The sequence below is a fragment of the Macaca nemestrina genome, chromosome 7, assembly GCF_043159975.1.
Source record: "Macaca nemestrina isolate mMacNem1 chromosome 7, mMacNem.hap1, whole genome shotgun sequence".
Lineage (NCBI taxonomy): Eukaryota > Metazoa > Chordata > Mammalia > Primates > Cercopithecidae > Macaca > Macaca nemestrina.
Window position 1 is genome coordinate 7,499,878 of NC_092131.1, and position 15,183 is coordinate 7,515,060.

Here is a 15,183-nt window from a genome sequence, read left to right on the forward strand (position 1 = left end):
CATGTTCAGGAAGCAAATATCTAAATCTGCTTTAAAAATTGTCTGGAGACACTATAGGTCATTAAAAATTGTTGTATATCTATTCCTTGCTGGAGTTTCCCTTGAGGACAGGACCTAATGATCCCTTTTAGTAGGCCGGGCGCGGTGGCTCAAGCCTGTAATCCCAGCACTTTGGGAGGCCGAGACGGGCGGATCACGAGGTCAGGAGATCGAGACCATCCTGGCTAACACGGTGAAACCCCGTCTCTATTAAGAAATACAAAAAACTAGCCAGGCGAGGTGGCGGGCGCCTGTAGTCCCAGCTACTCGGGAGGCTGAGGCAGGAGAATGGCGTGAACCTGGGAGGCGGAGCTTGCAGTGAGCTGAGATCCGGCCACTGCACTCCAGCCTGGGTGACAGAGCGAGACTCCGTCTCAAAAAAAAAAAAAAAAAAGATCCCTTTTATTGTTTCACAGGACATAGTTAGCCCCTAGTAAAAGTTTCTATGGGTTTCTTTCTTTCTTTTCCTTTGAGACAGGGTCTCACTCTGTTGCCCAGGCTGGAGTGCAGTGGCACTATCGCTGCTCAAAGCAGCCTTGACCTCCCTGGCTCCAGTGCTCCTCCAGCAACCCCATTCCACCAGTAGTTGAGACCACAGGTCCACCACACTACCACACCCAGTTGATTTTTTTTTTTTTCCTGGTGGAGATGGGGTCTCACTATGTTGCCCAAGCTAGTCTTGAACTCCTGGGTTCAAGTGATCCTCCTACCTTGGCTTCCCAAATCCCTGGGGTTAGAGGTGTGAGCCACCATGCCTGGCCTGAAATGGGTTTCTTTAACCAATATAACTTAAGTTGACGATTGTTAATTACCAGAACACAACTGGGTAAGGCAAATTAAAGCCAATCTCAGAATTCCTATTTGGAAAAAGCTGAGAATACAAGTCATTGATTCAAGGGGGTAAGGTGATGTGGGCAACCATCACGTTAGGAACTTCTACCGAAAACTGTCCATTAGGTAACTACAGTGCTCACTAACACTCTGGCTAAATGCAATGACCTAAAACAACTAGACCAAGACTAAATTGGCCTAAGATAGAACGCGTGGAAAAACAAAATCTAGCCAACACTAGTCATATATGGGGAAGGACAATTAACTCACATTTAATAGCTTCTATTTCTGCATATGGTACTATTCAAAAGGTTGAAGGTATTATATAAATAAACCCCTGGCCCATCCTAATCTCCCAGCTGCTCAGTTTCCTTCTATGTTACCAAAGCAATAATCACTCCCAGTCTAGTTTGAGGAGCAAAGCAAAAGACTGAGTTTGTAGACTCCAATTTCCAGTCAAAAAGATATAATTAAGGAACTAAATAAATGGAAAGGTGAGAAGCACTCTACAAGTCCAGAGAAGTAAAAAGATGGAGTCTCACCTCCCCTCCAAGCTCCAAGCAAAGTGATTTTCTCAGTGTCTAGTAAAAGGTACTCAATACAATTTACCCTCCTGCCTTCCTCTCGTGACCTATCTAAGCCCAGTCCACTCTCCAAAACCCAAATTAAGGTATCTTCCCTTCAAGAAGCCATTCATTCCTGTCACTCCAGCCTCCACTGTTTTCTTTTCTTTCCTTTTTTTTTTTTTTTTTTTTGAGACAGAGTCCCGCTCTGTCTCCCAGGCTGGAGTGCAGTGGCAAGATCTCGGTTCACTGCACGCTACTCCTCCTGGGTTCACACCATTGTCCTGCCTCAGCCTCCCGAGTACCTGGGACTACAGGCGTCCGCCACCACACCCGGCTAATTTTTTTGTACTTTTAGTAGAACGGGGTTTCACCCTGTTAGCCAGGATGGTCTCCATCTCCTGACCTCATGATCCGCCCGCCTCGGCCTCCCAAAGTGCTGGGATTACAGGCGTGAGCCACCGTACCCGGCCCAGCCTCCACTCTTTTTTTTTGACACGGAGTCTCGCTCTGTCGCCCAGGCTAGAGTGCAGTGGCTGGATCTCAGCTCACTGCAAGCTCCGCCTTCCAGGTTTACACCATTCTCCTACCTCAGCCTCCCAAGTAGCTGGGACCACAGGCGCCTGACACCTCGCCCGGCTAGTTTTTTTGTATTTTTTAGTAGAGACGGGGTTTCACCGTGTTAGCCAGTATGGTCTCGATCTCCTGACCTCGTGATCCGCCTGTCTCGGCCTCCCAAAGTGCTGGGATTACAGGCGTGAGCCACCGCCCGGCCCCAGCCTCCACTCTTAACTTGCCTGGTTTCCTCATTTATTAAACAATAAGGCCAGGCACAGGAGCTCACACCTATAATCCCAGCACTTTGGGAGGGTGAGGCAGGAAGATCTCTTGAGGCCAGTAATTAACAGACCAGCCTGAGCAACAAAGAGAGACCCTGCCTCTACAAAGAAATAAAGATAAGAAAGAGAGGGAAAGGGGGGGGGGGAGGGGAGGAAGGATACCACCAATCTTACAAGGCTAAAACAAGGTAATGTGTTAAATGCCAACCATCATGTCTGGGAAATTCAGTAGTGTGCAAAAAAAAAGCCCATTTATTCCACTTCCCCTCTCTCCTAGTTTTAAGGGGGGACAGTAAGTCTTGTGCCTTGCACATTAATAGGGACTTGCCAAGGTCAGGGGGTGCTAGCACATGTATTACTTTCCTAATTTGGTGGTTTGAAACAACAGGAATTTATTCTCTTCTAGTTCTAGAGGCCAGCAGTGAGAATCAGTTTCAGAGCTATAAAGTCATTGTGTGGGTTCCTTCTGGAGGCTTCAGTGGAGAACCTGGTCCCTCACATATTCTAGCTTCTGAAGGCTGCCTACATTCCTTGACCTCTTCTCTTCACCTCACTCCAACCTCTTGCACCTCTCCTACTTCCTCTTTGGCAATCAATCTCCCACTGCCTTCCTGTGAATACAAGGACATTGTGTGATTACATTTGGTACCCACCTAGATAATCCAGGCTACTCTCCCTATTCCAAGAGCCTTGGTTTAATCACACTTGCAAATAAGGTTAACACCCACAGGTTTCAAGAATTAGGATCTGGCCATCTTGGGAGTCATTATTCAGTCAACCACAATATGTTAATCAGAAAAATCAAAGGCCTTATATATTATTTCTCTCTCTCTCTCTTTTCTTTTTGAGGCAGAATCTCACTATGTCATCATCCAGGTTGGAGTGGAGCTCACTGCAGCCTTGACCTCCGGCGCTCAGGTGATTCTCCCACGTCAGCCTCCTGGGTAGCTGGGGCTACAAGCACATGCCACCACGCTTGGTTTTTTTTTTAAATTTCCTGTGGAGACAAGGTCTTACTATGTTGCCCAGGTTGGTCTCAAACTCCTGGCCTCAGATCCTTCCACCTCAGTCTCCCAAAGCGCACCATGCCCAGCCACGTTCTATAATACATTTTTTAGGCATCTCTAAGAGAGCACTGTGAAATTTGTCATTACGTTGGCTGAAAAATGCCAGCACTACCACTCAGTGGCCCCCTTCATACACGAAGGGAATTCATTGCTAAGAAATGCTTTATTTACTCAGAATTAATATCAGATAAAGGTAATATAAGTTCCTTTTTTTTTTTAATCTTGACTGCCAGGAACCTCATTAGGGTTGATGGTAATTTTTCCTGTGATCCCGATCTTCTATTTTCATCTTCACCAACTGACATATTTATCTATGTATGTATGTATGCATGCACGCACATATTTGGCTACATTTTATTTCTCCACACCTTCTATCTTAGGCCACTCTAGGATACTTCTGGCAAAAAAGACAAAACAGAGTCACAGCTGCCATCAGCCAACCTTTCACTGAAATGGGGGAGAGCTAAACATTTGTGATTCACTGCTAGGCAATAGGTAAAAATCAGACATAGGTTGTTTCCCAGTTTTTCCTACTAATAAAGACCTTAAGAAATGATACTATCCTTTATTAAGTACCTATTTCATTCTGGCAACTATCACATTTCTCAATCCAAACACTATCTTTAAGGTATTAAACCCTATGTTTTGGCTGAAGAAACTGACCTCAGAAATGACAAGCCATGTATCTAAAGAGCAGTAAGTAGGCCAGGCGCGGTGGCTCACGCCTGTAATCCCAGCACTTTGGGAGGCTGAGGCAGGCGGATCACCTGAGGTCAGGAGTTCAAGATCAGCCTGACCAACATGGAGAAACCCTATCTCTACTAAAAATACAAAATTAGCCAGGTGTGGTGGTGAATGCCTGTGATCCCAACTACTTGGGAGGCTGAAGCAGGAGAATTGCTTGAACCTGGGAGATGGAGGTTGTGGTAAGCCGAGATCGTGCCACTGCACTCCAGCCTGAGCAACAAGAGCAAAACGCCATCTCAAAAAAAAAAAAAAAAAAAAAAAAGGCTGGGCGCGGTGGCTCATGCCTGTATTCCCAGCACTTTGTGCGGCCAAGGTAGGCGGATCACAAGGTCGGGAGTTCGACAGCAGCCTGGCCAATATGGCGAAACCCCATCTCTACTAAAAATACAAAAATTAACTGGGCATGGTGGCAGGAGCCTATAGTCCCAGCTACTCTGGAAGCTGAGGTAGGAGAATCGCTTGAACCTGGGAGGCGGAGATTGCAGTGAGCTGAGATGGTGCCACTGCACTCCAGTCTGGGTGACAGCAAGACTCCGTCTCAGACGAAAAAAAAGCGGTTAAGTAGCAAATCTGGGATTTGAATCGAGAATTGACTCTAAAGCCCATGTTGCTTCTAAAACAGAACGCTTCTCCACCTTCTCTCGATCCCTAATACTCCTTTTCCACCAATACAGGAATAGACCAAAATAGCATTTTGGCATAAGCCCTGATTCTGCCTTACAGCACAAATTCCATCCATTCATTTACTCAATATTCAAAGTTCAATACTCTCCTGAAGACAGATCCTGACACCAAACAGAACAGCTTCTTGCACAGCAATGGCAGCCCCTTTCCCTGCCTCACAGATCTTCTATTTGAGGAGGGGAATTAATTTACACAAGAAAGCCGGGCACAGTGGCTCACGCCTGTAATCCCAGAACTTTGGAGGCTGATGCAGGTAGATCACTTGAGGTCAGGAGTTCGAGACCAGCCTGGCCAACATGGTGAAACACCATCTCTACTAAAAGTACAAAAATTAGCCGGGTGTGGTGGTGCAAGCCTGTAATCCCAGCTACTGAGGAGGCTGAGGCAGGAGAATCGCTTGAACCCAGGAGGTGAAGGGGTTGCAGGTGAGCCGAGATCATGCCACTGCACTCCAGCCTGGGCAACAGAGCAAAACTCTTGTCTACAAAAAAAAAAAAAAAAAAAAAAAAATTACATGAGAAAGAGTCTATCACAAATAACCATTTATATTGTTTTAATGTTTAACCACATCTGAAACTACTGTGTAAAACTAAAGTAACTGAACGGCTATTAAGAATTTAACTGGCCGGGTGCAGTGGCTCAAGCCTGTAATCCCAGCACTTTGAGAGGCCGAGACGGGCGGATCACAAGGTCAGGAGATCGAGACCATCCTGGCTAACACGGTGAAACCCCGTCTCTACTAAAAATACAAAAAACTAGCCGGGCAAGGTGGCGGGCGCCTGTAGTCCCAGCTACTCGGGAGGCTGAGGCAGGAGAATGGCGTAAACCCAGGAGGCGGAGCTTGCAGTGAGCCGAGATCACGCCACTGCACTCCAGCCTGGGGGACAGAGCAAGACTCTGTCTCAAAAAAAAAAAAAAAAGAATTTAACGTGGCCGGGCGTGGTGGCTAACCCCTATAATCCCAGCACTTTGGGAGGCCCGAGGCGGGCAGATCACAAGGTCAGGAGATCAAGACCATCCCGGCTAGCACGGTGAAATCCTGTCTCTACTAAAAATACAAAAAATTAGCCGGGAGTGGTGGCAGGAACCTGTAGTCCCAGCTACTTGGGAGGCTGAGGCAGAAGAATGGTGTGAACCCGGGAGGCGGCGCTTGCAATGAGCTGAGATCACACCACTGCACTTCAGCCTGGGTGACAGAGTGAGACTCCGTCTCAAAAAAACAAAAAAAAAAAAAAAGAAAAAAAAAATTTATTCAAGCTGGGTGGAGTGGCACACACCTCTAGTCCCAGCTACTAGGGAGGCTGAGACCGGAGAACCACTTGAGACCAGGAGTTGAAGGCTGTAGTGCACAATGATCACACCTGTGAATAGCCAGTGCACTCCAGTCTGAGCAACACAGCAAGAACTTGTCTCAAATTTTTTTTTTTTTTTTTTTTTTTTTTTTTGCTCAAGGGTTCCTAATATCTCATTTGCCAGGTCACCTTAAAATGGAAGACTCTTGCTTTAAGAAATTGAGTAGGCTGGGTACAGTAGCTCATGCCTGTAATCCCAGCACTTTGGGAGGCCGAGGTGGGCAGATGACTTGAGGTCAGGAGTTCAAGACCAGCCCTGGCCAACAAGGTAAAACCTGTCTCTACTAATACAAAAAATTAGCTGGACATGGTGGCGCACACCTGTAATCCCAGCTTCTCAGGAGGCTGAGGCAGGAAAATTGTTTGAACCTGGGAGGCAGAGGTTGCAGTGAGCCAGATCAAACCACTGCACTCCAGCCTGGGCGACAGAGCAAAACTCTGTCCCCCCCGCCCCCCCCAAAAAAAGAAAGAAAGAAATTGAGTATATTGTTCTGTTCGTAAAGGAATAGAATAAGGATACTGCTACCCCAACTCATTTTACAAAGATCCCAAGGTCAGTCCCCTCTAGAGAGGAAATATGATGCTGCTGGCTTTCTGTTCTTGATAATTATTCATGAAGTTAAACAGAACAGAACCTACTGAGAAGATACTTAGAACTAGGAAATGGCTTGGCTCCCCTTATGTGCTGTTACTGAAGTCCATCACACATGAAAAGGTGCAAGCCTATCCAACAGTCAGCTAACTTCTAAGATCACCCTTGGCTCTTCCTAATACTCTGCAGTAATTACATTAATGTTATTTTCTACATCCAAGCCATGATTCTGATAACCCTGTCTCTACAAAAAATTAGCCGTGCCTGGTGGTGTATGCCTGCAGTCCCAGCTCTTGGGGGACTGAGGCAGGACTGCTTGAGCCCAGGAGGTTGAGGCTGCAATGAGCTGAGACTGTGCCACTGTACTCCAGACTGGGTGAGAAACTGAGACCCTGTCTCAAAAAAAAAGAAAAATTCACTTTTGCTTACTCTTCCTATTGTAAGTAGTAACAGCACAGAGAGAATAAAAATGGTCACCTGAGCAGATCAAGAGTTAAACAAAAGAATGCAAATATTAAGTAATACTCATTGCAATAATTGTTTTTGCTAATATAAGTTTCCCAGCCTTAAAACAGACTGACCTTGTTAAGCAGGTTTCAAAAACAAAATAGAAATGCCTTTTGTAAATATCCACCTAGGAGTCCAACATGGATGTTTTTAAAAACTTACCCTCTTGCAAAAGCCTAAAATGCTAACTGCAGATAGGACAGGAACCCTGACCTTTTCCTGATATGAATTTTTCTTTTCCCACTAGGGGGAGTCAGTTGTTGATAGTGGGAGGGAAAAGGCAAGGTTAATAACCTGGAGTGGAGAGTCTGACAGCACAAGAGGTTTTATTAGGAAGCTAAACTTTTCAGAGCTACTAGATCAGGATTCGAGATCTATGACTTAGGCTGCCCTATGTAGGTCATGAGGTTGAAGTGATTACTTTGGAGGGCTTTTTGAGCTTGGCTCCACGGAAGTTCATGTTTATTGCATCTCTACTTAGTGATAAATAGCAGTTTTTACTGGGGAGGGAGGGTGTGAAAAACCCACAGAGGAATGGCAAACGGTCATGACTAGTGATTTTTGGCAAACCTGCATCTTCCGAACGTATAAAATTGAGAAAAATTCAATGCATTTCAACTTCCTTGCATTTACTGATTTTATATCAATTGTTTTCTGGTATTACAAGTTTTGCTTAATCCAGCACAAGCCGCTTCTCTATTCAGTGTAACAGAATAATAATTATTATTTTTGCCTCTCCTTCAGCAGTTTAATTTGTCTGCTCTCAGGTCACAGCTCAGGTGGGGTCTCACCACCCCACATCCCAACAAGGTCCAAGCAAGGGTTCTCTACCCGGAACATGAGGCCGACCTGGGCACACCAGGGGAGGGCCTTGACTCCCAGGCATGAAGGAGGTGCCACTCAGCTGCCAGCACTTTGAGATGGCACAGGTCTCCCCTGTAACCCAAGCTGTACTGACTGGCAGGGGACAGAATGGGGGGAATACTGTCCCCACACCTGTGCTATCCTCATTAGCCATGGGCAGGCAGTATGCACATGCTGGCCTCGCCTCACAAAACCCATGTATGGAAATGGAAACGGGGTGGGGGTGACCATGGACATGCTGGCTTGTTCCCAGGATTCCAGGCATCTATGTAGCAGTTTTGCACAGGGCAGTGCAACTTCTGCTCTGAATTAAAATATCAACAGCCTTAGAGAGGGTCAGTTTCTCACCACCTGAAATCTCAAGATTTTAAAATCACCTAGATTTATCTCTGAACTAAACGTTTTAAATTTCAGTTTTTATCATTATCTTCCCTATTAAATGCAATGGTTAAGTGGCTTAGTCTATAATTAACTAAGTTATAAAACAGTTGTTCCTGGCTGGGTGCGGTAGCTCACATCTGTAATCCCAGCACTTTGGGAGGCTGGGGTGGGAGGATCACCTGAGGTCAGGAGTTCGAGACCAGCCTGGTCAGCATGGAGAAACCCAGTCTCTACTAAAAATACAACGATTAGCCGGGCATGGTGGCACATCCCAGCTACTTGGGAGGCTGAGGGAGGAGAATTGCTTGAATCTGGGAGGCAGAGGTTGCGGTGAGCCGAGATCACGCCATTGCACTCCAGCCTGGGCGACAGAGCAACACTTCGCCTCAAACAAACAAACAAAAAACCCCACAACTGTTACTCCTATGTAATAGCATTAATATCTAGGGAAAAAATATATAGTACTGTGCCCAAATCTGTTAATACTGAAATGTTTTTTAATTATATATAGTGAAAAAGGCCAAAATAAACACTGGCATCAAAGCAACTGATTAAGATTATTCAAAACATAGTTGAAGCTGAGTGTCTATAGTCCCAGCTACTCAGGAATTTGAGGCAAGAAGATAGTCTGAGCCCAGGAATTTAAGGCCAGCCTAGGCAACAAGGCAAGGCCCCATCTCTAATTTAAAAAGCAACAACTAAGAAACTCCCAGATGCAGAGTTCTCTTGACACATTAAACAGCTAAGCATATTCATTCAGGTTAAATATAGAAGAAACTGGCGGGGTGCAGTGGCTCATGCCTGTAATCCCAGCACTTTTGGGAGGCTGAGGCAAGCGGATCATGAGGTCAGGAGATCGAGACCATCCTGGCTAACACGGTGAAACCCTGTCTCTACTAAAAATACAAAAAATTAGCCGGGCATGGCCGTGGGCGCCTGTAGTCCCAGCTACTCTGGAAGTTGAGGCAGGAGGATGGTGTGAACCCGGGAGGTGGAGTTTGCAGTGAGCCACTGCACTCCAGCCTGGGTGACAGAGCAAGACTCCGCCTCAAAAATAAACAAATAAATAAAGAAGAAACGAAACATTTGTATGAGAATTAAAAATTTAGGAAAAAATAAAGAGGCCAGGCGCGCTGGCTCACACCCATAATCCCATCACTCTGGAAAGCTGAGGCAAGAGTATTGCTGGAGCACAGGAGTTTGAGACCAGTCTGGGCAACATAAGGAGACGCCATGTCTGAAAAAAATTAAAACATTAGCCTGTGGTCCCAGGCTTAGAAGGCTGAGGTAGGAGGATTGCTTCAGCCTGGGAGGTTGAGGCCCACTGCACTCTAGCCTGGGTGAAAGAATGAGACCCTGTCTCAAAAAAAAAGTGGGGGATGTCGGGGGGCAGGTAGGTCGGTAATCCCAACACTTTGGGAGGCCAAGGTGGGTGAATCGCCTGAGATCAGGAGTTCAAGACCAGCTTGGGCAACATGGCGAAACCTCGTCTCTACCAAAAATACAAAAAAATTAGCTGGGCATGGTGGCACCTGCTACTTGGAAGGCGGAGGTTGCAGTGAGCCAAGATCTCTCCACTGCACTCAAACGTGGGTGACACAGTGACCCGTCTCAAAAAAAAAAAAAAAAGCCAATCTCTTAAGGATCCCATAAGGCCTAAAACTACTAAAAACTATTAGATTCCTATGCTGATATTACATTCAAAAGATGCCCGCCAGAGTGTTGTTACTGTGGGAAATTAAAGGAAGATGGCATGCAAGCAAAAGAAACCCATTTGGTTTCCAGAAATATGGTGACTCCCACTATTTTTTTTTGTTTTTTGACACAGTGTCTCACTCTCATCCAGGCTGGAGTACACCGCTGACTTGCAGCCTCGATTTCCCAGGCTCAGGCGATCCTCCCACCTCAACCTACCAAGTAGCTGGGACTGACTACAGGCATGTGCCACCACGACTAGCTAATTTTTTTTTTCTGTTTATTTTTTATTTTTTTTTCTTCCCAAAGCGGAGTCTCACTATATTGCCAAGGTTCGTGTAGAACTCCTGGGCTCAAGTGATCCTCCTGCCTTGGCCTCCCAGAGTTCTGGGACTACAGGTGTGAGCCACTGCACCCAGCCTGATTTTTTTGTTTTTTAAACCAAGAGGGTCTAAGAGGTAACTAGACCCTCAGGGAATACCGTGTATGTACAACTATTTTTATAAGGACTTCAAGTAACTCAGCTTGGGGCTTATGCAAAACTGTTACTTCACGGTTCATTCCAAACTAAAGGGCTATTTTAGTGAAACTATAGTGTGGTTAAAATCTTCATGCCTAGGATCAAATGAGATCAAGTACATGAAAGCAGTAATGCTGCCCACCATGCTCAACCTGTATGTACACATACATACAGATTTATCCAACAATTAACCCACTTTCATTTCTCCACGTTATGGAATTATACTGATTATATCATGTCATTTCAGTTCTGAAAATGAAATCATTTTCAGAATTTGAAGTTGGGAAATGCAGTTATCCATAAGCTCTTTAGCTTCTCTTTAGTAATAATTCCAAATCACAAGGAAAAGGGGGATAGTTTACCACAAAACACATGTCTGACAAACAGACAATCCTATGTCACTGCCATCAAATATTTATAACCACCTTTATGCACAGCATACTCTACCACACTAACTAGACAACCAACGCTTTAAAGAAACGGACATTATAGCCAGGGGTGGTGGTGGACACCTGTAATCCCAGCTACTTGGGAGGCTGATACATGAGAATCGCTTGAACCCGGGAGGTGAAGGTTGCAGTAAGCCAAGATCATGACACTGCACTCCAGCCTGGGCGACAGAGCAAGACTCTGTATCAAATTAAAAAAAAAAAAAAAACGAAATGGATGTGAAAACAACTCCAAACTGTGCCACCTTAAAAGTGGCCACTTGGCTGAGGGGGGTGGCTCACGCCTGTAATCCCAGCACTTTGGGAGGCCGAGGCAGGCGGATCACAAATTCAGGAGATGGAGACCATCCTGGCTAACACGGTGAAATTCCATCTCTATTAAAAATACAAAAAATTAGCCGGGCGTGGTGGCGGGCGCCTGTAGTCCCATCTACTCGGGAGGCTGAGGCAGGAGAATGGCATGAGCCAGGGAGGCAGAGCTTGCAGTGAGCAGAGATCTCGCCACTGCACTCCAGCCCCTGGGCAACAGAGCGAGACTCTGTCTAAAAAAAAACAAAAAACAAAAAACAAAAAACAAAAAAAAAAACAAAAAAAACCCACTTGCACAGGGGAAGTAATGACTTTTAAAATGCTCACTTAATTGTAAATTGACTTCCATCAGTCAAGCCCCTCAGACTTTCTCTAACTGGCTGACTTAATACACAGCACTTCAGCACGCAAAGCTATACACTACACCAAGTTCTCTGGATGTGGAAAAGTGGACCAGTAATTTGTTAAGATAAAATGCAGAACATATAAAAATACGTTGGTTTTCTAAATTACTCTAATTCCACACACTATGAGAAAAAAAATAAATTTATTTTTAAGTGGTTAATGTATCTTTACCTAAATATCTAATTTCAAATCATATTCTGAATTCTGCAAATTAATCAATAACTAAAACCCCCATCCCTTACTCACTGTTAATAACAAAAAAAAAAAAAATGGCCCCCTCCTTTTTCTTTTCTTTTTTTTTTTTTTTGGAGACAGAGTCTCGCTCTGTCGCCCAGGCTGGAGTGTAGTGGTGCAATCTCGGCTCACTGTTAACCTCTGCTTCCTGGGTTCAACCGATTCGCCTGCCTCAGCCTCCCAAGTAGCTGGGATTACAGGCGTCCACCACCAAGCCCAGCTAATTTTTGTATTTTTAGTAGAGACGGGGTTTCACTATGATGGCCAGCTGGTCTCGAACTCCTGACATCAAGTGATCCGCCGGCCTCAGCCTCCCAAAGTGCTGGGATTGATTACAGGCGTGAGCCACCGCGCCACGCCAAAACCATGACTTTCAGTTCCAACATGATCAGTGTGTAATCTCTTGAGCTACCAAAATACATGGAAGTTATCTTTTGATAACCATTAAGTACTAAAGTATTCATGTTTCATTTAAAAACAATTTCTGCTAAACTCAAACTACTATGAGTTCTACAACGCACCGTGGATGCAGGACAGCGCCTGTTAGCACTTCCTATTAGATTTTGACAGCTCCTACGTCCCTTTGCTCAGGCCTCTTTCAATCACAGATCCTTCCAGCTGTAGTTGTCTCACCTTGAGGCTTTCACCAGATACAAACTAGCTTTTTCAGTCCAGCGTTTTCATTTGTTTCGTTCATTCCTCCGAATTTTAACGATCTTTTAATACTCAAAGGTCACCATATTTTGAGTCTCCATTCAGTTCTGAGAATTTATGAAATAGCTTTAAAGTAATTATAAGGGAAGGGACTCCACCGCTTATACGGAGTACTAAACGTAACCATCACAGGCATTAGATTAACTCTGATGGCAGGATTATTCTCAGTCTATTTAGTATCTCAGCAATTCAGCTAGGTAGCATATGAATATACTAATACAATACCCTAAAAACCAGCATTGAATAATTGCCTTTGTGAAGTAAAAACAAAGATTTTACACATGCAGATAGGATCCTTTTGCTGTAGATGGGTTTTCCGGCCTTCGTTAAAAGTAGTATTAAAATAGTAAAACAAAACCCCAAAAAACCCGCTTTCTAGAATCTTTCTTTTCGTGGGGAAAATAGATACCTTTCTACAAAGTAAAAAGTATACAGGCTTAAAATTAAACTACCCGATTTTATTTACGGGAAAATGTCCACAGTTGAGTAACCCAATCTACTCACAAAGAGCTAAATACTTGAGGGGGGGGGGGAGCTTTCCCAAAACGTAAGTGACTAAGAATTATCCGCTAAGATTCACAGGCCCTTCCCACTAGGTACCGCAGGAAGACTAAAGGGCCAGGAATTCGCTGGCAACGGCGGTGACAGGCTACGACTGACGCTCGGAGCTCGCACACGCGAGCCCTACGTGCAGCCCCAAGTCCCGCCCCGCAGCAAACGACGCCTCGGGCCAGCGTGACCGCCGGGGCAGGGTCCAGCCCGGCGCTGGGTGGGCGGGGAGCAAGGAGGCCGGAGGCGCCCACGCGTGCCACGACCCCCCTTCTGGAAGGTGCCTCCCGGGAGCAGTTGGGAGTCCGGGGAAGTTGGGGCCGGGCGGGGCAAGAGCCCGCGGCGCCCTCCAGCGGCCGGCGGGGTAACGGCAGCGCCGGGAGGGGGCGCGCGTCCCGGAGGCAGCAATCCCTGGCCCGCGAGGCCGCGGCGCAGCCCCGCCAACGCCCGCCCGCCTCCCGCCCGGGCCGGGGGCGCGCGGCTGCCGCCACAACGGGCCGGCGGGCGCGCCCGTTGATGCGGGCGCCGGGGAGCGAGCGCGCCGGCCCCTCCCCCGGCCGTCCCCGCCCCGCGCGGCGCTTCCCCCTCTCGGAGAAACTACGCCATTGCGGCCTAGCCGGGCGGCGCCGGCCCCTCCCCCCGCGGCCCGCCGCCATCTTCGCGGCCCGCCGCCGGCCGCCGCCGCCGCCGCGCCCCCGCCGCCGCACGGCCCGCCATCTTTTGGGGCCGCCATACTTGCCCTGGCGAAGAAGATGGCGGCGCCCATCACACACATAAAACATGGCTTCCCTTCAAAACAAAAACATCCCGGGGCCGGGGCGCGCGGCCGGCGCTCACCTGAGGACCACATGGTGACCGAGAACTCGCCCTCCAGGGTCTTGATCTGCACCTGCTTCTGCTCCCACTTCTTGTTGCCCGGGTCGGCGCCGCCGCCGCCCGCCGCGCCGGCCCCGCCGCTGAGGTAACTCTTCTTGCCGCTCTTCTTGCCGCCGCCCTTCTTGACGCGGCCGCCGCCCGACGACGAGGAGCCGCCGCCGCCGCTCTTGCCGGCCGCCGCCACGGTGACCAGCGTCTGCTCAATGTAGTCGTCGTCGCCGCCGGCCGGCGCGGGCACCGGGATGAGGATCTGATCCTCGAAGCCGTCCTCGGCGCGCAGCCCGTCCGAGTCGTCGCCGCCCACCACCTCCTCGCGCGTCTGCACCAGGATCACCTCCTGGTGGTGGTGCACCTGGGTCGGGTCGTCGGTAACCAGCGGCTGCAGCGCGATCATGGGCGGGTGGTGGTGGTGGTGATGGTGGTGGTGGTGGTGGCCGGCGTGCCCGTGGCCGCCCCCGCCGCCGTGGTCGCCGCCGCCGCCGTCCTCGTCGTCTTCGTCCTCCTCCTCCTCCTCGCCCACCACTGTGGTCTCGATGGTCTCCACCGGGATGGTCTCCACCTCGATCTCGTGCAGCTCCACGATCTCGGCCGGCATCTCCGAGCCGTCCGTGGCGATGTAGAGGGTGTCGCCCGAGGCCATGGCTGAGAGCTCCGCCGCCACGGCCGCGGCGGCCTCGGCTCCTCGGCTGCGGGCGGGCGGGCGAGGAGGCGGCCGGCCGTGGGGAAGGAAGGCAGAGGGAGGAAGGCGGCGAGCGGGCGGGGGGAGAGGGGGCGGGCGGCGGGGGAAGGGGCGGGCGCGGCGGCCGCGGCGGCGGCGGGGCTTCCCCGCCTCCCTCGCCTCGGTGCGCCCCGCGCTCGCTCGGCCGCTGCTCGTCCCGGCTCCCCGCCTCGCCTCGCCGCAACCGCCCGCCCTGGCCGCGCCTCCTCCCGCCCTCCGGGCCGGCGCTCCGCTTCCCCCTTCCTCCT

General features: G+C 48.5%; 2 protein-coding genes across 2 annotated transcripts in view; both read right to left on the minus strand.

Moving 5' to 3' along the window:
- LOC139364180 (YY1 transcription factor) overlaps positions 1-14,875 on the minus strand; it is a 44,069-nt gene extending 29,194 nt beyond the window's left edge. The window contains exon 1 of the mRNA XM_071099608.1: positions 14,179-14,875. Within this exon, the coding sequence (XP_070955709.1) occupies positions 14,179-14,857 (679 nt within the window). The 5' untranslated portion in view covers positions 14,858-14,875. The remainder of the gene's footprint in view (positions 1-14,178) is intronic.
- Positions 448-14,169, minus strand: LOC139364181 (putative uncharacterized protein FLJ46214). The gene is made up of 3 exons (XM_071099609.1): positions 13,393-14,169; positions 12,600-12,839; positions 448-2,883 (listed from the first exon to the last, which is right to left on the minus strand). Exons 1-2 carry the CDS (start codon positions 14,121-14,123, stop codon positions 12,812-12,814), a joined length of 759 nt encoding a protein of 252 aa, XP_070955710.1. The 5' UTR covers positions 14,124-14,169; the 3' UTR covers positions 448-2,883; positions 12,600-12,811.
- Positions 14,876-15,183: the final 308 nt, after the last annotated feature.